We start from the raw sequence: 22,052 nt of genomic DNA, 5'->3' as shown, positions 1-22,052 counted from the left end.
ACTATTTTTTAATGATTTTCCCACCCCCATTTACTTTGTTCTGTAAAAGTGGTTTATAGTCATGTTATTTCAGTTCCAAGGTATCATTGACAGTCCCAGAATACATCAGATAAGATGGCTATATTTTGAATAATAAAATACTGTACCCAACCTCCCCCAAGTTGTGAGCAATACTCATTCTTTTAAATTTGAGATAGTACACTACTAATAATGAGGTTAATGCATTGCATTTTTTTAAACAAAAATAAAAGACTCGAAAACCTGCATAAAATATTTATGGAAATGGAGTGTTTGAAGACAAGCCAAAATTTACTCTTAATTGCATGAATTCCTATCACAGTTTTAGTTGGTTTGCTGAAAATATTGCAAGTCATAGCACTGGAATAAATAGCTGTGAGACCAAAAGGCTACACACCCAACGTTTGAAGCCTTCATTTATGTAAAATTCCTAGAAAACGCAAGTGCTCGTATGTGTATGTCTTAACACATAAGGAGGCACTGTTGAGGTACTGCTTATTGGTTTGTCTGAGGAAAAACATTTATTGATAGCAGGAAAATATTTCAGTCTTCATTTTTTATTGTAGGTTTCAGGATTTTAGTGCGTGACTAACCATATATAAGTTTAGACCCACATCTAGGATGATGAGGGTGTTCTAGGTGGGAAGAAGAGTACAGATGTGCTCCCAGGGTGTTCAGTCACGCAGAAGATAGCAAGCTTCAGAAGACAGTTGATACATTTCATTTGGGTGAAATCACAGTGTGTCCAATCTTTTTCACTTTGGAGCTTTATCACACAAGATAAATGGAAAAGCAGATTGCAAAAATTGTAGAATAGAAACTTTTTTAATTCTTTTTTTTTTTTTTTTTTTCTTTTTTTTTTTTTGAGACGGAGTCTCGCTCTGTCGCCCGGGCTGGAGTGCAGTGGCCGGATCTCAGCTCACTGCAAGCTTCGCCTCCCGGGTTTACGCCATTCTCCTGCCTCAGCCTCCCGTGTAGCTGGGACTACAGGCGCCCGCCACCTCGCCCGGCTAGTTTTTTGTATTTTTTTTTTTTTTTAGTAGAGATGGGGTTTCACCGTGTTAGCCAGGATGGTCTCGATCTCCTGACCTCGTGATCCGCCCGTCTCGGCCTCCCAAAGTGCTGGGATTATAGGCTTGAGCCACCGCGCCCGGCCAACTGAAATTTTGCTTTTTAACAATACACAACTATTTTGATCCTAGGTTATAAACACACAAGTTCTGATACTTTAATTTTGACATTATATTTTCTTAAGAAAAGTTTTCATCTTGTTTTGAGTCTATGACTTGAATTAACATAATGTTATGAGTTTGGCTACTCCAAATAACCAGTGATGCCATTGGGGTGCCTGCCTCTTCCTGCATCTCAGCAGAGTGAACCGTGAAACATAATTGTATTCTTGTTTCAGCCTTTTATTGTCATTTCGTCAATGATTGTCAACCTGTGATTTAATCTCGTTATTCACAAAGCCTCTTGGATTACATTTCTGATCTGTCTCTTAGACTTACCTTCTCCTGTGTCTTCACTTTTACTTTATTAGTCACAAGAACCCCAGGAATTTTGTCTCCCTATTTTTTCCTTTTTAATTTGCTGTGAAGCTAAGACAAGTTTTCTTACCTTTTTCTTGAGCCAACAGACCTTCTCAAACAGAAACCCTCCTTTGTCTTTAATCCTGCTGTCCTCAGACCCATTGCTTTCCTCTCCCCAGAGTCTCAGTTTCATCCATCCTTGACTGCACAATGTCTTCCTTGTGCAAATAAAGCATTAGAGGGGATTTTGAGTGGGGGCTGAAGTGTGCAGGGCTAAGGGTTTCTAAGATTCCTGTCATAAAGCTAACAGAATTGCCCTCTTCCTTCTGTTTATAAAAGCAGACTTCTTCATGATTCGAACACCTTGGAGGAGTTTTACACAGGTCTGCCTGGGCTTCTTCCAAAGTGGTTATACATGAGGTAGTTGCATTTTTGGTCTCCAGATAGGCATGTTAGTAAGATGGGAAGTAGAAAGATGTTAAATACTACGTTTTAGGTTTGGCAGTTAATTAGCAAAGATTACCAGGTCCTTTGTTGGTGGTCCTTCTAGATTTTATAAGATCAAGTTGAAGATTTTTGAAAAGCAAGAATGCTGTTTGTGTAAAGTGACACAGAGGAAGGAAAGAGACACATGCAAGATTTGTTAGGGCTGAAGATTCCAAGCAACAGCGTCAAATCTATTCTTTTCTATATAGTTGTAAATGAGTGTGTGTTTAACAAATTCAGAAGCCAAGAGGACCATTCCACACGGACAGAGAGCAAGCACACGAAGTGTGATTCATCTTTGTAACTAGGTAGCTGTTAGAATAATTTTTATTCTGAGTGATAAAAGTGAAATGTAAATAATTTTCTCTGTAGACAACTCTGATGCTCTAAAGCAGGGGTTCCGAACCCCGCGGCTGCAGACTAGTACTTGTCCATGGCCTGTTAGGAACCAGGCTGCACAGCAGGAGGTGAGTGGTGGGCGGGCGAGCATGACTGCCTGAGCTCCACCTCCTGTCAGATCAGTGGTGGCGTGAGATTCTCACAGGAGTGTGAACCCTATTGTGAAATATGCACGTGAAGGATCTAGGTTGCACACTCCTTAAGAGAATCTAATGATAAATGTAACATGCCTGAATCATTGAATCATCCCAAAACTATACCCCCGACTCACGTCTGTGGAAAAATTGTCTTCCATGAAACTGGTCCCTGGTTACCAAAAAGTTTGGGGACTGCTGCTTTAAGGTGACTGCTAAAGTCTTCAAGTATATCCTGATAACAAAGTGTAGTGTTCGATTTTGAGGTCTCTAAAGACCCTTTTCTCCTTCTTGTTTATCCCTTGATCTGTCTGCTGCTGAGCTGCTGTTCTGTTAAGGAACAGGAGGCTGCCCCTCCATTATGGAGTATACATATGAAATCTTTCCTAGGAAGAGGAAATTCTAACTGGCCTGGAACCTACCGTCTTCATACGGGAAATTTTCTTGAAGAGAGCCTGATAGTCAGAATTAGCTGGGTGTAGTTGACCTTTCATCCTTTCTCATACTCTGACTTGATTTTTGATCCCCAGGACCTGAGTGGCATAGGTCACTCATTTTGAAGGGGAGCCTACTTATAAGTTAATTTGGTTTTTATTCAGGAAGAAAAATAACAAATACCCTCTGTTCTCTTTCCTAATATTCCTTATCATTTGCTCATAGGTTAAAATTTATTCATACTTGTCTTAATGATTGGCAGTTCTAAAATCCCATCTAAAATGAAGACTTTGTACCCAGCAACTAGATGATCTGTATAGTAAGAAGTCATTGTCTCTTTTTCATCCTACATGAGTTTTACCATCTTTGTCCCTTTCTTCTCAGAGTAGTAGCTGCTAGTTGTCAAGGTTTGTCTTAAATTTTATCAGAAAGGTAAGCATATATGTTTGATCTTCAAGTTGTAGAAAGATGATTTAGCCCTATGAATAAATTTAAAGACCAAATTATTTTTGCTGAGGGTGATTTATAAATAAATATGAGGCAACCATTGGTGTCACATGTGAACCTTCCATTTGATTGCTAGTTTAATCAGTCCACATCTAAATGTGGAAACTTCTCTATTCCTATGGAGGAAGACGTGTGTATTTGGTTTATTAAAACCTGCTGATGTCTCCATAACTAAATTTGTTCCTCTATAGGCCTCTGGGTAGCTGTAGCTAAAAAGCACGAATGTATGGTTTTAGCTGGTCTGATTACCTGACTTCCAGCCCTGTACAGGTGTGCAGGAATAAATTAACATGAGCTACCTCTGATGAGCCACTGCATACATTAACAACAGAGGTGAAGATGCGAGAACATGTTACCTACCTCCTGTTACCACCTTCTCAGCATAGCAACATCCATTTTTTCCATGATTCTCTATGTTTGGAAACTTATACAGAACTTTTTCTAGGGAGGGCTTTTCAGTAAATACACATGATTTCACCAGGTAATACCTCTTAGAAATGAGCCACTTAGCACCAATTCAAGATAACTATTAGTATATTTGCCCTAATATAATTAGCTGTCAAATACGATGTGGTAATCCCCTCCAAGTAAAAGGGGAGAACATTTTAAAGCATTAGCTGTTTCATTTCATTGCCAATCAGACTACAAGTCTCCATTTCTAAAATTCTCTTATAACGTGAAGTTGTGCAGATCCTCTGACTTCTAAATGTTAAGGAAGAGTTTTTTTTTTTTCCCCCTGCTACTCTATTTGGTTTCACAATAGAGCCAGATCAATAAACCTTTTGTACTTATCTCCATTACTTTCCATCAGAAGCAAACACACAAAATAAATCCCCCTCCTGAGTAATTGCTAGTTGTGCCCTCCTCAAGCAAAACTTTGGTAGTAAGATAAACTTCAGTGTCATTCCTGTCCCTGGGGTTCTTTTTAGATACTGGGAGAAGAGCAGTGAGCAAAACGGTCTCCTTGTATCATGGAGAGAGACTCTGTCAAGCCTAAAGTGAGCCTCGGATCTTCCTAATGACCTCCTGCTGGCCCAGCTGGATGCAAGACAAGCTCATTTAAGCCTCTGCTGACCTTTCACTCCTCCACTGCAAGAACCACACCAGTCATTTCCCTCGTCTTCAGAACTGTGTACCAAATAGACCACAAAGCTTCATGGCTGATGAATGATTTCCTTTTCATGATGCAAAGAGATTTTTACAAATTTCTATTGACGGGAGTTAACATTAAGTCTCTTGTGGAACTATAACTTCTGTTGCACATACATAATGCTTCTATATAGCTCTTATTTTTACCTTCCTCATAAAGGAAAAATCTACTGTTCTTGCCAGCATTATCTTGAAAATTCAGGCCAAAATATCTGAGCAGAATGCACATGTTGATTGCACCAGTGGTATTTTTCATGATGAGACCACTTTGAAAGGGTCTTCCTGATTTCCACGTCCCTCAGAATCTATCTGAACTTCTCACAGACTTTATTGGTGTGAATCTTTCTTATATGTAACCATTTATTTGAGAGGCTCATTTTTGTAGCCCATCTTCTGTTTTTAAAAAACATAGGCTGTTTTCTACCCAGAAGAGGGTGGTAAGACCGTACATGTACATTAACATTCACTTGTATAACTCGGGTAAGTTCAGTTTTGTCTCAGGTGAAAGGCTGCTGTCAACCCTTCTGCTGTAAGTGATCATTCGTGGTTGTACTAAGAGGAAGGGATACCTTCTTTGCCTAAATTTCATAATGAAGGTTTAGCAATGAAGATTTTTTTTTTTCTTTTTTTAAAGCCTTCTCAGAAATAATGTGCTTGCCATAAGACTCCCACAAGCTTCAAATAAATGAATGTGGCAGAATTGGAAAGAAGCTTGTCCTTGCCAAAAAATTGCAACGTCGTAAAAGAGGAATTTGGTAACTTTGATTCTTGAGTGCCAAGATACATGTGTGAGGGAGAGGCAGGCAAGCTGAGACGAGGAAGAAAGAATACTTTTTAGGAAAGGACAATTTTTCTTCGGTTATTTCACATAAAACTACACTTTTAAAATATACCTAGATTTTATGTCCTAATGCAAGCTGCTTGAATTAAAACAGGAGTTGTAAATTCCTGGTAAAAAGCTGTTATGCCTAAAGTGTTAGTGATCCTAACTCTAGTACTTTGTGAGTTTATTACTTCTTTTATTAACTAGGGAGGAAAATGTTACCCACTTCTGGTTTAATTCTTTTTGTTGCTTGCTCTGATTTTGACTTTACCTTAGGAAAGAAAAAAAAGACAAGTGTTTCTAACAGAATATATGTAAGCAGTGCCTCAATATTGCTATTGCATATATCAATCTGAATTATTACCAGCCATTCAAAAATTGTGCTAATGTTCTAATCTAAATTCATCCACATAATGTATATGTGTGTTTATACATAAACATCCACATAAATAAGAATATCAAAAGACAGATCATTCTTAATTGCCAGAATAGACATCTACATCTTAGAGAGTGATGTATGAAGTAACTTTATCACATTGATGGGAAATAAGATTTCATAAGTAAAACAAGACCCATTTGGGCACCAAGAACAACAAAACTGCAGCTGGTAGCCTTGTAGGTCTGATGGCCAGCGGAGGGGAGCCGCTCTAACTCTGCTGCCTTTTTAGCCTGCTCTGTCACTGAGGGGGCACTGGTGGGTCAGTTCGCTCACTCGTAATTGTGTTTTACAGACTTCTAAAGCAATTGGCTCAGTCAGTCCCAATTCAATAAAAGTGGAGAGCAAGAGAGAGAGCACTTTTGTTCTATTTTTTACTTGAAATTATTTCATTCAGCAGTCTGTCTTTTTTATTACCAGGACTTGACATTAGCACTCCAAGCTATATTAGCATCCATTTCAGCAGTTCAGTAATGGTATTAAAAAAACACTTAACTTCAACGGTGAATGGTTGTATGACAGTACCATAAAAAATCCACATTAAAAAAAACTTATGTATTTGTCCCAGCAAATTATTTTTCACTTGTTTAACCACTTCAAAACTATATTCTCATGATGGGTATTCACGAGGACTTTCTTGTTCTCAGCAACAGCTAACAGTGGTGCTCGGTTGATCAGGGAGCTGAGGAAAGAGGAAAGGGAAATCCAGTGAAGACAGGGTAGGTAAAGATGCTGTTTACCCTGTAGTTAGATTACCTTCCATTCATCAGTGGAGATGGAATTGGCAACCTCAGAGCACCCAAGGTGAAATTCTTGGATCCTCATGCATGACTGGGATTTGATTTTGAACCCAACACTCTCCAAACTTGGGAGCAAAGCCTAACTACTTTGGCACTGCAGTGTGCTCATAAATGACTACATTAGTTTCTAAATTTTGATTAAACATTCAGTAATTAATCAATGGTAGACACGAAGCAGTTGGCAAGGTCCAGAGCTGCAAAATGTTTAAGACATAAAACATTACGAAGTAATTAGAATATGCTCCTTCAAGAGAAGGATTGCCTTCAATAAAGAGGTAAATGATAGCATCCTGTTTATTGTGGACGTAGGCAGCCAAAGCAATATGATAAACTGCTGGAGATACACATATCAGTAATCATCCACATTATTAGTGCCATTAATCATAATTCCAAAAATATGACAGCAGCAGCCAACTTTTTGACCAATTTTGCTTCTGCCTGTTGGCCATTATAACTTCACTAATAGACTGCAGAGCTCCTATGTGTGGCAGTTTGCATTGAGAATGGAAGGTTAATTATATTTGAGCTGCTGATTTCTTTTCTCCTTGGAAAAGGCTTAGCACTTTGACATTCCCAGGAGCTCACTGTTGTTAAATCAGTAAAAGTACTTTATTGAAATTTTCTTTGTTGGTCAGGAATGAGATGTTTCAAATGAGATATAAGCACCAGGCTGGAACAGTTGCTAATGCTTCTTGCTTCAAAGTAATCCTTGGACAGCAAGATGAACTCAGTGGTTTCTTTAGATCACTTTGCTCTCTCATTTCTTGGGTAAAAAGTTCAGTGCTGTGTGGTGATACACCAGGAAATCCCACAAGATTAGTGGTAGTCTCAACATGTATCTCTATGACCAGGATGTTGGGAGTGGTTAATAACATAAGAGGGAATAAGTACTTCTTTAATACAAAATCCTGCATTTCAGACTCTGCCTGTGCAAATAAAAAGTAAAAAGAACTTCACAAAAATCATCCATTTCTAAATACTAAAACATTTAGTAGCATACATACATTGCTGGTTGGTTAAATGAAGTTTTCATTTTTTGGCTGGTAGTTTTGACATTTAATCAAAGTTGTAAATTAGATTATGCTCACTCTTCTTGTTCAGGTGTCTTTATTAGTTTCATTTTCAACACAGAATTCTAGATAAAGCCATAACTAAATAATAATATTGATTATCCTACAAAATACTGTCACCTCCCTTGGGGAACTCATGCATCCTGAATGTTGTATTTTAAGAAGATCATAAATTAACCATTTTAGGCTGGGCGTGGTGGCTCACGCCTGTAATTCCAGCACTTTGGGAGGCTGGGGCAGGCAGATTGCTTGAGACCAGGAGTTCAAGACCAGCATGGCCAACATAGCAAAAACCCTTCTATATTGACCAAAAAAAAAAAAAAAAATAGTTGGGTGTGGTGGCACATGCCTGTAAAAATTAGCTCCTATTATTTTGGAAATATATCTTCTAAAATCTTTATATATAAGTCAGACTGTATAAAACAAGGAATGGAAAGCTTGAGGGTTAATTTGTCCAGGGTAAATATACAACTCAAAATTAAAGCTCAGATTTATTCTCAGTAAGTCCTTAAAAGATGCCAGGGCTCATGGCTTTGCTTTTTCTTACCCAACAATAGTAGTAAACTGAGCACCATATGAGCTGCCTGATTGAGAACACTTCCAAATGCTGTGAAAACATAATCCTGTTCACAGTGTAACACTCATCTCACATTACAGCGCAACAGGTACCTATTGAATAATCAGCACCCTTGAGAAGCCTCGATGTGTCAGATACAACTCAAAAGTAAAATGGTTAGGGAATGGGGCTGTTGGATATCAATTCTACACTTAACCTGAGCATCCAGCATACACATTTCCCATCTACCAATCTGCCTTCCCAAATGCCATCCCTATATTAACATTTTTTATGCATTCCACAGCAATGACAAATTGTTTTCTAACTGTAGCGCCAGATTTAGTATGCGAAAGACATGTTTGCCTCTGCCAACAAACCAATAATTCTCACTAACGTCTTCAGAGTTACAACATTTATAAAGTTGCAAAGTGGAGTAAACAAACCATCTGTTTGGCTTTTCCATATATGTCATGCTTTCTTATTAGCATATTACGATTCATTTAGTAAACAAATTTGGTGATTTCGTTCACGTCAAAGTTAGATCGGAAGCTTGAAGATGATTAACATTCCTGGGACAAGCACATTAATACATTGCTTCCCCTGCAAAGTTAAATGGCTTCTCAGGAGAATCACCCCTTGTTGACAAGATGAGACTGTCAATTTTGTTTGCCTGCCACATTAGGGGCCATACGGGGATGGCAGGCTCTGAGAGAGGGGAGTCGTGTAGGCAGCATAATTCACTGTGAATTGAGAAAAGAAGTCTAATTCTGATAAATGGTCGACCCCAATACATCCTACCTGTTATTACAACAGACGTGCCGTATCTGTGCAGTAAATTAGCTAAACCCCTAAAGAGTTTGGTGGGAGCTTATCTTCAAGTGAATAATTTGAATGTAGAGGAAACTGCCTGCGTGACCAGTATGGATGATTTGTTTTATATTGAAAGGGGTTGAAATGACTGAATTTCATACTTTTAATTTGCAAGAATTTGCTTAGATTTTGTTTCTTGCATTTAATACATACTTCCTTACGTTTGGGGCTTTTTGAGTGTTACCCACTAGAATTTCACATTGAATTTTCTTCCTGAGCTAGGGGATGGTTTTCAGATCTTTTGGACAGAATCTTTAAATAATAACCTGTAGAACAACTACTAATTTTACAGAAAGGTATAGTGTCAAAAGTATCATTTTGTGCACAGAGCCATAAGCATTCATTATTAATAAATGATAATACAAAAATTTTGAGGTAAGTGTAATAGATAGTATTGTAGCAATCCAGATAAGAAAAGGACTAATGAGAGGCAGAAGTTTTAATTTTTCATTTCTGTGGATTTGGATAGCAGGTTTACATTTCTACTCAAGAGTATTGTTGACTCAGTAGTCCTAAAATATACTTAACCCCTAGCATCTAGACTTACCCAGATTGGATATAAATTTATCTCTCTCTCTCCCCCTCTCCCCATATACATGTATGTAGACACATACATACAAACAAATAGGCATGCATATGGTATCTGCTATGTATATGTTATTATGATCATTCTGTACAATATCATTTGAGAATTTGGGGATGTGTGTGTGTTGAACGGCAGAGTTGAGCTGGAAAATAAAGGCAAAAATTAATCCAAAGTAGGGCCTCAATTATTTTTCACTTGAGGCATTCTAATTAATTATCAAGTATTTTGTTTCAATTCAGTAAGTTTAGACTGGTTCAAATCTGATTAAGAATTAAGACACTTTGTGCAACCTATAGCTTGATTCATTATTCAGTCTCTGACTGCCAGTCTTATTTTCTAATTTGGTCATGCAACTTGTTTTTTGTTTTTTGTTTTCTTTTTCGTGTCTTCCCTGTATCTTAAAGTCAAGTTTAAAACCTCAAAACACTTTCTTTAGATAGTGTTTTTGTTTTTAGTTTTAATTTTTATGGACCAGACATCACATTAAATCTAACTTAATGTGATGTGAAAAGAGAAATCCAAGGCAAGACTTGCGTTCTTTCTGAAGGGCATTTGCACTTACTTGACTACATTTGGTGAATTTTATGTCTTCTGTGGTTGCATGGTAAAGTTTCCATCAAAAGAACAGAAAAAGACTGGTGGTCCGCTTTAGTCCAGTTAGAGTACTTCCGCTCAGCATTTCAAAGAAGAAAGAAGTTTGGTTCTGCAGCACCCTCCCCTCAGTCCAAGGTTTTATAACTTTTTGCTTTTAAAGGTGATCTTGGTATTTAAGAAGCTTTTGGTAAATTCACGGTATAGAAAGAGTACAAAGGTTTAAAGGAAGCATTTGTAATTCCAAGCATAGCCCAAGTTACAGGACTTTTTCATGCCCTAATTTTGTGGCATTCCCTTATAACACACTAGGGTATTAATAGCGTCAGAATCACCATTTGTTGTGTCGCCACCACCTTTCCTTGGATATTCTGTTACATGAGTCCTACCTTGGGATCATTGTTTTCTTCCCTTCTACAGTGTATTTTGGGAAATACTTCCTGAAGACTCATGCATATTATTGATGGAAGGGAAACCAATGTACTTTTAAGTACCTCCTCTGTACAGAGTATTCTACTTCATGTGCAGGACACATAATATTGAATAAGATTTAGTTATGTTCTTGAAAGTGAACATCTGGGGCTAAGGTTTGGACCACTGCCTTAATGATTACCACTGCGCTTCCTAAGACCAAATGCTTATCCCTTCTACCTATGAACTCATTTTCTCTCTCCATTTCAGTCATTTTTTTTCTGTAAGAGGAACTTCTTTGCGTGTTTCTTTCTTGCCTTCCAAATCAAAGCAAGTAGAAACCTTTCTGCTGTTCATGTTCTTATAGAATATAAGATGTTCTGATACAGTCTAGATTTTTGTTAATGATAAGTCTTCCCTCTTTCCTAGAGATAAATATTCAGAACACTAAATCTGTTTCTAGAAAAACCATCTCTATCACTGGAGAACTCAAAATTGGTTCCTTGTTGGATTCTTTGTTCCAATTGTTGCATACAGCTGAGTATGGTTTCCTCTGCCAGGGAGTCCCCCACCGGTTTCCAGCACTCTCTGGCCTTCCTCCCATTTTAGGGTCTTCTCTCTACATCTGATTATCAGTAGGTGAGAGTTCTTTCTGTGTCTATTGCATCTTCCCTTTCTTTTCACCTCTTCAGTTTTGCTGATCCTGATAAACTTGTAATAGTCCTCAAATTGCTATTAACCCTAGGTCTTTGTATCTCATGAGGACAGTATTTTATGACAGCTAATGGTCTGGATTGACTGATTCAAGAGTCCAACAATAGGTCTTTGTTAAAATCAAGTGCTGTCTTTTGTCCATTCTGTGGAGACTGAACCCTAACCTCTTGGGCAGGATCAGTACTCTCTAAAGAATTTTAGTCTGTTTTCCTTCTCGTGCTTTCCTTCCTTCCACCTTAGGAATACTGTGTGCGTTTGTGAGAAAATCTTCAAGCCCACTATCATGAGAGTGAACAGCAGACTTTCCTCAGTCCATCCTTCCCATCTCCACTTCAAGTGTTTTGCATATGGCATTTAGTAGGATTATTAAACAAAAATGAAATAGATTAAGAATTGAACATAAAAGAATCAATTCTTGTGAACTGTGGTCGCATAATGGAAATCGACTACCATGAATGAACCCGTGTACTGAAGTTATGAAGAGCAGAGCTAATGCACTGCCATGAGTTCATCTTTATTATTGCATTACACCTGAATCAATTGATAAAGTAGCTTTTTTTTTTAAAGTGAGGGATGGCACTTAATTGAATAAAAGTCAATGTAATTATATTAGCAGAGGCCAACAGTACTGCTGACAGCGGAAAAGGGACACTGTTGAACAGAGTGCCAGAGCTGGTCTACACATTTCTGCACATCGTTTGGTTGACAGATATTGAGGGCTGGTACATCGTCTAATTAGATTACAGATTTCTACTGCTGTAAGTGAGAAATGAAGAGAAAATCTCTTCCTGGTAACATATTGGTGGAGATGTGTAATTTCACAAGTCATCTTAGGGAAGATGTGTCCATCTGGGTGATCAGTGTGTCCTTTTCTCAATGTTAATTTATTCTTCCTTATTCAGTGTGTCCTGATGCAACTGCTGTGTGTCTGGCTGCTATTTTCTCAGCAGTGAACCTAGGAAGTGGTAACTGCAGATGTGTGAGAAGCAACAGAGTTCTAGATTACAGTCATCGCAAAATGTGTGCTCGTGAAATTAAGAAAGGAGGAGGGTGTTAAAAATAATAAACAGGGATAGGATTTCGTGAGCTGCATATAGTTGGCAGATTATTTTATCAATAGAATAATAGCGCAAGCGTAACTCTACTTCCACATTCTTGTAATAACTCTGGTGGTGTACCCACATGTCAGAGTAAAGACCTCACAGTAGGCATTTCCTGCACTTTGCTTAGCAACCTGCACTTGGAGTCATCTGCCATCTGACACCAAGGAAACGGGGAATTACTGTGTCAGAGCAGGGACCGTGGGGACAACTTCTGTTTATCATTCACATACCCACACACTGCATGCATCTGTTTAAAACTCATTTGTGGATGATGACGATGCTGTGAATTTGGTTTATTTTAATTTGATTTATGATTTTTGGATTGTACAGCTGATCTGAAAATCATCAAGACAGCGTATGGGATGATCGCTTATGACAGAAAATAATTTTGTGATCAGAACGTTTTAAATCCCTATTTTATTGTTTACATTTTTCAAAACCAGATGTCTAGAATGTGAATTTGTTTTCTCTCTCTCTCTTTCTCTCTCTTTCTCTCTCTCTCTCTCTCTGTCTCTTATTCTTGCTTTCTTTTGTGATCGATTTAGCAAAAGATTAGAAAGCTGATCTTATTGTCACAAGGTAAGCTCAGCCTTCCTAAGTGCAGTTGGAGAGGGCTGCTGCCCTCTGCCCCTTAAAACCCAGAGTGCTGTATATTGTCTTGTGTGGAAAGGTGGAGAAGTGTTCCCCACCTTTCTTGTCTCTGAGGCACATACCTCTCAACCATCTCTAGGAAATATCAACCGTGTTTGCCACCAAATGGAATGACGCATTTTGGTCTTCCATACTTTTAAGTATAATCGGGAGGTCTGTTGAACTTTATATCAGCCATTTAGGTCATTTCTCTTATCACAATTACTTCTCCAAGCTGTAGAGCTTCCACCAGTATTGAGAAGCTTTTATTTATCTGTAGATACGTTCGTTTATTTTTTGGAAAGGTAACCTTCAATTTAGGTACTGTTGAACATGTGAGCCTTTGCAGGTGGAGAGAGGTATATGCCCAAGGGCACTTTAAAAATAAGTGGGGGATATAAATACAAAGACAATGTTTCCAGATAGATGATAACATATCAGGCTTTGTAAATCATGATGTCCCTGTGGATTCTCTGGGGCAAATCCTGTCTATATATATATATACAAGCAAAGCACTCAGTGAGTAGAATAAAAGTTTTGCTTGTCTAAGAAGTATGGGTTCCAGTTGTTAAAATAAAGGGACCCTGTGTTATTGTTGTGCTTGATTTTTTTTTTTTTTTTTTGTACTTACTGTGTTTTAATTTTGTACCTCTGGGTTTTTTTTTTTTTTTTCTGTTGTTGAGTGTGACTTTTTTTTAAAAAGGTGGGTGGATTTTATTTTTTTTAAAAGTTTCTGTTTTTCAGTTTTTGTCTTAAATAATTAAATTTTAAAGTAGAATTACTCGATGAAAATATTTTGGACACTAAAATGCACATACTTCTAAAAAGTAAATGTATTTTATTATTAGATTTAACTGGGATTACCAAATCATTCTGACAAAAGGCATTCGTGTTGTTAAAAGATAGCCTGTAACCCTATTTCAAATTGCTTAATCTGTTAAGCTATTGTTTTTCCTTAAAGCTTGAAATGTGGAGGGTAGAGAAGGAAGATTTCATTGTTTTTTGAAGTTATATCTAAATTATCTAGACTACTTTTTTAAAAAATGAATTTTTCCTATACCTCAAAATACAGTGTGTGCTGTATAGAAAAGATGTTTATTTTTTCTTGTTTTTAGTTAAATTTAGACTGTTCCATTTAGACAAGCAGAAAGTTTCTATTCTTTTATCCTATTTAATATATATTATAAAATCTCTTCCATGAAATTCTCTGCAGCTGATGCTGCTACATAGTAAAACTAACAGTAATCATTGAGAAAAAGGTGCATGGGTTTGCATTCATCCTACCATTGACAGATTTTACTCTCTTATAAAAATTATGTTAATGGAAAGTTCCCCTGATTGCACCTCCCACCACCACCACTAAACTCCCAGATCCTGAGGATATAGGAGAATGCTTGCTTTTATAATGGTGTAATTAGCAGTGAATGTGCTTATTTGATACCTAGTGAAAGCTGAATCAATTTTAAAATGCTTTCCTTTTTCTCACCCCTCCCCAACCCCTATCCACCTACCCCCCCTTCCCTCTTGTTTTCCTAGACACAGTGCCAACATAAACCTACATCGTAAACTGTTGACCAAAGAACTCGATGACATGGGCCTGGACTCATCGCAGCCCTCCCTTAGCAAGGACCTCCGCGATGAATTTTTGGTGAAGATCTATGGTGCCCAGCACCCCATGGGGCTCGATGTCAGGGAAGACGCCTCCTCTCCCGCAGGGACTGAAGACTCCCACCTGAACGGGTATGGGAGAGGCATGGCAGAGGACTACATGGTCCTTGACTTGAGCACCACCTCCAGCCTCCAGTCCAGCAGCAGCATCCATTCCTCCAGAGAGTCCGACGCAGGCAGTGACGAGGGGATTCTTCTCGATGACATTGACGGGGCGAGTGACAGTGGGGAGTCGGCACACAAGGCCGAGGCCCCCGCCCTCCCTGGCAGCCTAGGGGCTGAAGTTTCAGGATCTCTTATGTTCAGCAGCTTGTCTGGGAGCAATGGTGGGATCATGTGCAACATTTGCCACAAAATGTACAGCAACAAGGGGACCCTGAGAGTGCACTACAAAACCGTGCATTTGCGAGAAATGCACAAGTGCAAAGTCCCAGGTTGCAATATGATGTTTTCCTCTGTACGAAGCCGAAATCGGCACAGTCAGAACCCTAATCTCCACAAAAACATTCCCTTCACTTCGGTAGATTAGTCTCAGAATGGACACTACAAATGCCAGCTCTCACCAGATGGCCTACGTGTTTGAACTGCCATAGTCAGTGTGCGCTTATGTACTTGGGGTGTGTGTGTGTGTGTGTGCATTTATGTATGCTCTGTGGCTACATACACACACACGTATTTCCTTGAGATAAAAAAGATAAACACTAGGTGCTTTTGAATTTTTTTCACTTCCCTTTATAAAAGTTTTGGGAAAGGAGTGGGATCTTTGATTTAAGGGTGAAAACAGAGTACCCCTTTAAACACACACACACACACACACACACACACAGTGTGCAACTAGCCCCAGTTTTGACAGAATAATTCTTGGTCTTCCCCAAAAAGACAATTTGTTGTACCCATGACTGTTGCCTGCAAAAATAAAAGGGAAAAGAAAAAGAAAAAAGAAACAAAAAGGAACTTCTTATAGTTGTCTTTTGTGAACTTTAAGGTTTTGAAAGAATCTTCAATTAAAGCATGGCAGATTCACCTGTAAATATTTAGCCTTGAGGGGCCATTGATGTAAAACAATTGTATTGATGGTCGTTTAACTTTTTTGTTTAATTTTTACAGTTACATCCAGCTGTTAGATATGCAGGAAAAAATAGTTTGCTGGCTAGCTCTATTCATTTATGTTAGCATTAATGCACATTTTTTTTTTAAAAAAAAAACATGGTCTTGTTTTTACTACCTGTTAGATATAGTGGTAAAGAGGTGCTGGCATGCTTTACAGCACAGATCTGATTTTTTAAAATGTCCTGTACTAGTACATAAATCCTGTCATGCACTTTTTTTCATACACTACAAGGGGATGTGTAATAACCATGCTTCTTTTTTATCCTTAAACTATTGCCATACTCCAGTGTCTTTTTTTAAAAAAAATTCACTTGTATAAAAATGGTCTGGTCAGTATAGGGCACAAATGCCAAACAAAGTATTAGTGTTAACACAAAACTGCCAACTTTGCACAAGTTTCCAGAAAAGAAAATACAATTAGTCACTCGACATAACCACAGGCCAATTTGTCGGCCACCAGAAAACCGCTTTGTAAAAAAACACTTGGTGATTCTTTCAAGTGCCGAATGTTATTAGAATCAACATTGCATCCTTCTTGCTTATACGTTAAGTTACATAAAAGGAAAACAAAATTATGTGGTGTGAAACAGCCAAGGCATTTATTCTTCAGAGGCAGGATAATATTTCAGGATACAAAAGTCCAAATTACTCGCTACGGAACAAAGATGAATACAGTAAAAGAGTTGAACACTCATTTCCAAGGCCCTAACCTTTATCCTTTAAAAAGAAATCCTCTGAACTGGGTCGGTCTCTTGTATGGCTGTCTTAATTTGTTGCAAATTCTGCAGTCGTACTATAATTCAGGCCTGTTTGGTAGACAAAATCAAAAGGCATTTAACAGCAGCAGTACTTGGAAGCTTTGAAAACGTGCTAAACTTGAATTGAGCAACACTCCTTTCTGAAAAGCCAGGAGAAGGGGATTTTAAACTAGGATCTCTCACTGTTTAGTGTTTTGTGTTTCCCCACACGATTTGTCAGAGAGAAATGAAAGCAAGCCTGAAACCAAGCAATTGAGAGTGAGAAAGAGGGGAGAGACTATTCTCCAAACCTTTTTTGTTTTGTTTTGTTTCCGATGTTTACACATGTTGCCTGAGCTGGTTAACCACATCGGCAGCCTCAGCTACCACAACATACTGACTAAATGATGATATTTACTCAAGTTCAGTCTGCAGCCAAAACCATTAGGGTGTGCATTGCAGACTGGTTTGTTGTCTTTTTTTTTTTTCCTTTTTTTTTTTTTAAGTGGAGAGGAAAGGAAGAGATAAACAAGGAATATTTTGTCGAACAGTACACAATAATTTAAAGAGAATGTATTTCTTTTTTGCATTTAATGGCCTCAGACATTTCTCTCATCAGTCTAAAGTTAGAAATACCCCTTTGTTTTAACTTTTATGTCGTTTCCATTTTTCATGTTTTTGTAATTATTTTTTCTATGTTCACATCAGCATTCACTTCCGTTAAATTTGCCAAAGGAAACTGTTAATATGTTTCTGTTGTTATTGTTATTCCTGTAGGATTTATTGTACCTCACAGTATTTATTGTTTCCCAAAATAAGCATCATTAGTTGGGGATTCAGTATTTTTATTTGTGAAAATTTCAGAAACAATAGATTCTTAAAGATAGGCTAGCTATGTCTAGGAGCTTTATCTTTTCACCTCCTTTGGAGGATGCTATGGGGTTCATTTTAATTCTTCATTTGTTCTACAGGGAGGAAAGACCAAAAGTATTTGCTGTACAAAAGAAACTATATCAAAACACTATGTTAAATGACAAGTGTTTATGGTAAAAAGTTGAGGAAATTAGTAATAACCGTTTTTGTTTTCTTGTACCTTTGAATTCCCCAAAGTCTTAATTGCTTTATTTTGGTGTTGTGTTAAACTGAATAGACAGAGATGTTTTCCTTTGTTTTATACCATATAAGACTCTGTACAGTATGTTTGTGAAAGATTGAACTAGAATAATGAAAGTTTGTTTGCAAACATTTTGGTCCTCTCAGCGTTCTCTGTATTGTGCTGTTGCCCCATTACCAAATGATTAGATTCCAAAAGGGTGGGAAAATATTTTTAATATCCCAACAAAGCATAGAAACTCTGGCTTTTGCAGTGTGCATAGATTACATGTAGTTTTATGAAAATAAATACACACTTTTATTTCAGCAACTTTGAAAAGTTAGGTTCTTGAGTTAGTAGAACCTATCTTGTACAACAGCAATGTTTAGTCTGTTTAATTTAATGTCAAATAAAAGGTCAGATAGCCCTCGTGAGTGAATTACATAGCTATCAGCAGGTCACATCAGCAAATGAACCAGGCTTAGAACAAATGTTTGTTACTTGCTGCGAACCAAGCTAATGTGTATAGCCAGTTAGAAAAAGTCCAGAAGTAATGAGATTCTAGAAGTAGAGTTTCCCTTGCTTGGAAACATGGATGTGTTCACCTGTTTTTTGTCAGAGAAATGGCAATAAGTCCTGGACAGCTGACACTTTTTAAGTATCTCCCCTATTTGCTACTACTTTTGTGCCTCAAGTGCCCAGTCGTTACGGTGGCCTTCTAAATGAGTAAATAACATTTTCCAATATAAAGCGTATTTGCTTAAAAGGGACGGGGGAGTGGACGGATGTAGTACATGCAATGGGAAATCATAAAATGTACAATTCTTCTGTTCCCAAAGTATTGCTTGTTCTTGAGTGTGTGCCTGAGTGTCGTATTTTGACTTAACTAGAATTCTAGTTAAGATGGTGATCCCACGGCTTATTTGTAAACAGGAAGGATAAAGAGATGAGCATTTTAGTCATTGAGCTCTTCATCTTGCCCATTCCTACTCATTTATTTTTTCATTTTTTTGTTGTTAAACAGTTTCTCTCAAGCCACATCCATTCTACGCTGGCTGAAAATTAATAGTGATTTAGATGTTTATCCAACAAGCTTTTTCCCATGTGATTGGTTTTAGCCAGAGTTTATCACAGGTACAAAATTAGGCACTGTGACTGTGCATGTTCTCTAGCTGATGTTGAAACTTACTGTCTTGATCATTTAAAACTATGTTTTTGTAAATATCAGGTTTAGTCCGCTTTCGGGAATATCTGCATGCTATGGAAACAAAGAAAAAGGATAGATAATAAGTAATCTGGTTTAAAAGTGTGATAAAAATCCTTGGCATTCTTTGTTCTGGTATTAATTGTATTTAAATAAGTCAACCCAGTGTAACTCATTCCAAATCTTAGTCCAGCTGCCCTGTTCAGCCTGATGCCTTTTAAAGTTTTAAAGGTGTTAACGTTTTCCTTTTCAACATGGCAAACATGTTTTAAAACCTTTTTGGCACAATGGTGCCACTGTCCTCATAGTGTTACTTCTTTGGTCATGAATTTTCAGGCCCTTTCAGTAAGAGGAGAAAGGCATTTACCTGGTTAACGGCCCCATTAGTGTACATTGCTCTAAGGAAGAAAAAAAAAAATCTTTGAATATATCAAAAATGGGCTGTTCCAGAGGCATTCCCCTCATTTTACTCAGGAGAAACTCTGCACTAGGTTCCCACTACATACAATGTGACCTTTTTTTCCCCTTTCTCTGTACACACCCCAGATGTGTGCCAAGCAAATGAGAATGAGGGCTGTTGACAATTAAAACATAAAGAAGCTAGTCACCAGATTGAGATGGACATGCTGCTAACTGCTGACAGCTTGACCTGAGCAGTCCTAACTTGTATCTGGTCTGTTAGCATTGGGTTAGATTGACTAACACAGTAAATAAAATTCAACTGTCATAAGACACGCTACATCTGCTATCATCAAGAAATAAATCATCCAGAAGAAACTTTCTTTCATCCTGTGGTCACACCCTTTTCTTAAGAGCTTCTTTTTTAAAATTATGACAGACGAATTTCATTCTTTAAAGTCACTTCTTCCACACTTGAGATATTTAAATTAGGTGGTTTTGCTTTTCCCTCTCATTGTTTATTTTTTTGGGATGGATCTAAGACGGAAAATAAAAGATACCAAAAAGACTGGAGGGATCACGGTGTTTTCATCACAACTAAGTAGAGGGTCGGTTCCTGCCCTGGTTTGGGGGTAGCTAGAAAAGGAAATCAGGAATGCACTGGAAATATTGGCTTGAGGGAAAAGACTGGCATAGCTCTGCCTCACAGTGGGTGAGAGCATATTGATGCTAGTGACCTGCAGAGTTCCCATGACCAGGTGAGTCAGCTCTGAGGAAGGGGTTAGGAAAGCAAGAACAGCTGCATGGAATAGCTGAAGTTCCTTTGGGGTCAGGAAGAGCCAACTGGTGTGGGGTTTTGGTTGCTTTTGCTTTGTTTTTGAGTGGGAAGTCTTGCTGGAATCCCCTGAGAACCGAAAGACGCCAGGGGTCAGTGAGGCTATAGAAAAGGCCGGTGGTAACACCTCACTTTCATCCTAATGGAGGAGTAGGTGCGAATGGCACCAGTGTGGATCATTCCTTTCTTGATCATTACTCGTGCTTGCCACTGTAGCAACACAACAAAGCCATGATTGTAATTAATACTAGGCTAAAGACCTTGGTCAAAATGGGAGCTCATTTACTGTTCTATGAGATAAACAAGTAACTTCTCTTTTCATATTTTCCCTCAGAGATAAACCACGTGTGGTAGTCTTGCTTGCGCTAGTACTAAGGTCATGTTTGATCTGTCCCAGACGGTCGCATATTTCCTGTGGCTGGAGTGTTGCTCACCATAAATGGTCATTTTCAAACAGTACTATGTAAATGCAGCTGTACAACTGACCAGTGAGTTATCTCTCATCACTGTTGCCCACATACCCGTCCTTCCTCGTGTAGTTTCATCATCCTCATCCTTCCCACATCTTGCGCAAAATGATTTTCTGTGGTCATTCGGCAATAACTGTATGTCACATACTGTCTTTTTGGCATTTGTTGAAAAATCCAAATGCTTAATAACAAGGTTTAAAAAAAAACTAGCATTTTTACATGTACACTGAATTGGATCAGCATTATTGTTCATTATAATGCTATATATATTTTTAGAGCAGCATACTATAGTTGTCATAAAACTATCTTTATTCTTCTCCTCTAAAGTGTTGTTGTAAATTCATTTGACCTTTACTGCAGGAAAAAAAAAATCTTTTTTATATGGGGTATGAAAACAAGGCTCAGTTTGTAACAAATAGTGGACCATTACAAAAGAGGAAAGAAAAAAGCCAAGGCTGAGCAGCAAGAAGCTTCAGTTCAATTTCACCTCATATCTTTCTAATAACGTACTTGTCACTTTATTACCTTCCAGTAATGTGAACGCTGCTGACAAGACTGTCACACTAACAGCAGACAACACCCTCTCTGCTTCAGCCCAGCTCTCCTGGCTACTTATTGCCCTGGCCCTGAAGGGACACAAACTAATAGTGTGCTTTCCAGTTCAGCACTTGGCCATCAAATATAAAAGGATGCGTAATTGCCTGTTTATCCCCTTGTGAAGGAGAAATTGACTACAAGGGCTAGGCTTTCCCATCGAGTTCCCTGATGTACACACACATCCACAATCAGTCAGTCTCTCTCTCCCTCTCTCCCTCTCTCTCCTCTCTTCTTCTCTGTTGTACTCCCCTCCTAACACACAAGCACATACACACACCTACTGTGTCTTTGGGAAACCCAAGGCTGCCTCTGGGTGCCCTCTCCAGCTATTAAGTGGACAGTAACAAGATGACTTCTTAAATAAAGGGTCAGTAGAGAGACGCTGTCTGTGACAGCATCCTTTGCTTCTTTGAAAACTTAAGTATTGCAGTTCCATTTTGAGAGTAATGGATGTGGCCCTATAATTAGAGCAAATTTTCCTGCAAGTCAGTGGCATAAGTAAGATTATATTGCCCCCTAATTTGTAGGGAAAAGATTCAAATATTTTTCTTCCCCTTCAAAAAGTACATGTTGTAAACTGGTTATACACAGTGGTAATTTTTTTTTCTTGTCCTTGGCATCAAACCATGGATCTAGATGTACAAATGTATCTTTCAGTGACCCCTCCAAATCCATAGTGTAACATGATAGAT

At 38.2% G+C, this 22,052-nt stretch overlaps 1 protein-coding gene across 10 annotated transcripts in view; it reads left to right on the top strand.

Annotated features, from left to right (window-relative positions):
* BNC2 (basonuclin zinc finger protein 2) overlaps positions 1-20,390 on the top strand; it is a 454,964-nt gene extending 434,574 nt beyond the window's left edge. For 7 of the 10 annotated variants that reach the window (XM_073021623.1, XM_073021620.1, XM_073021621.1 and 4 more), the window contains one exon: positions 14,784-20,390. In XM_073021623.1, coding sequence (XP_072877724.1) covers positions 14,784-15,444 — 661 coding nt within the window. In that variant the 3' untranslated portion in view covers positions 15,445-20,390. Of the gene's footprint in view, positions 1-13,162; positions 13,197-14,783 lie in introns of all 10 variants that reach the window. The other 3 variants (XM_073021626.1, XM_073021622.1, XM_073021625.1) reach the window with 3 other exon arrangements.
* Positions 20,391-22,052: the final 1,662 nt, after the last annotated feature.

The sequence above is a fragment of the Chlorocebus sabaeus genome, chromosome 12 (genome assembly GCF_047675955.1).
Source record: "Chlorocebus sabaeus isolate Y175 chromosome 12, mChlSab1.0.hap1, whole genome shotgun sequence".
In the NCBI taxonomy this organism is placed as follows: Eukaryota; Metazoa; Chordata; class Mammalia; order Primates; family Cercopithecidae; genus Chlorocebus; species Chlorocebus sabaeus.
Note: the sequence above shows the minus strand (reverse complement) of the source record. Positions and strands in the feature narration are given on the sequence as shown.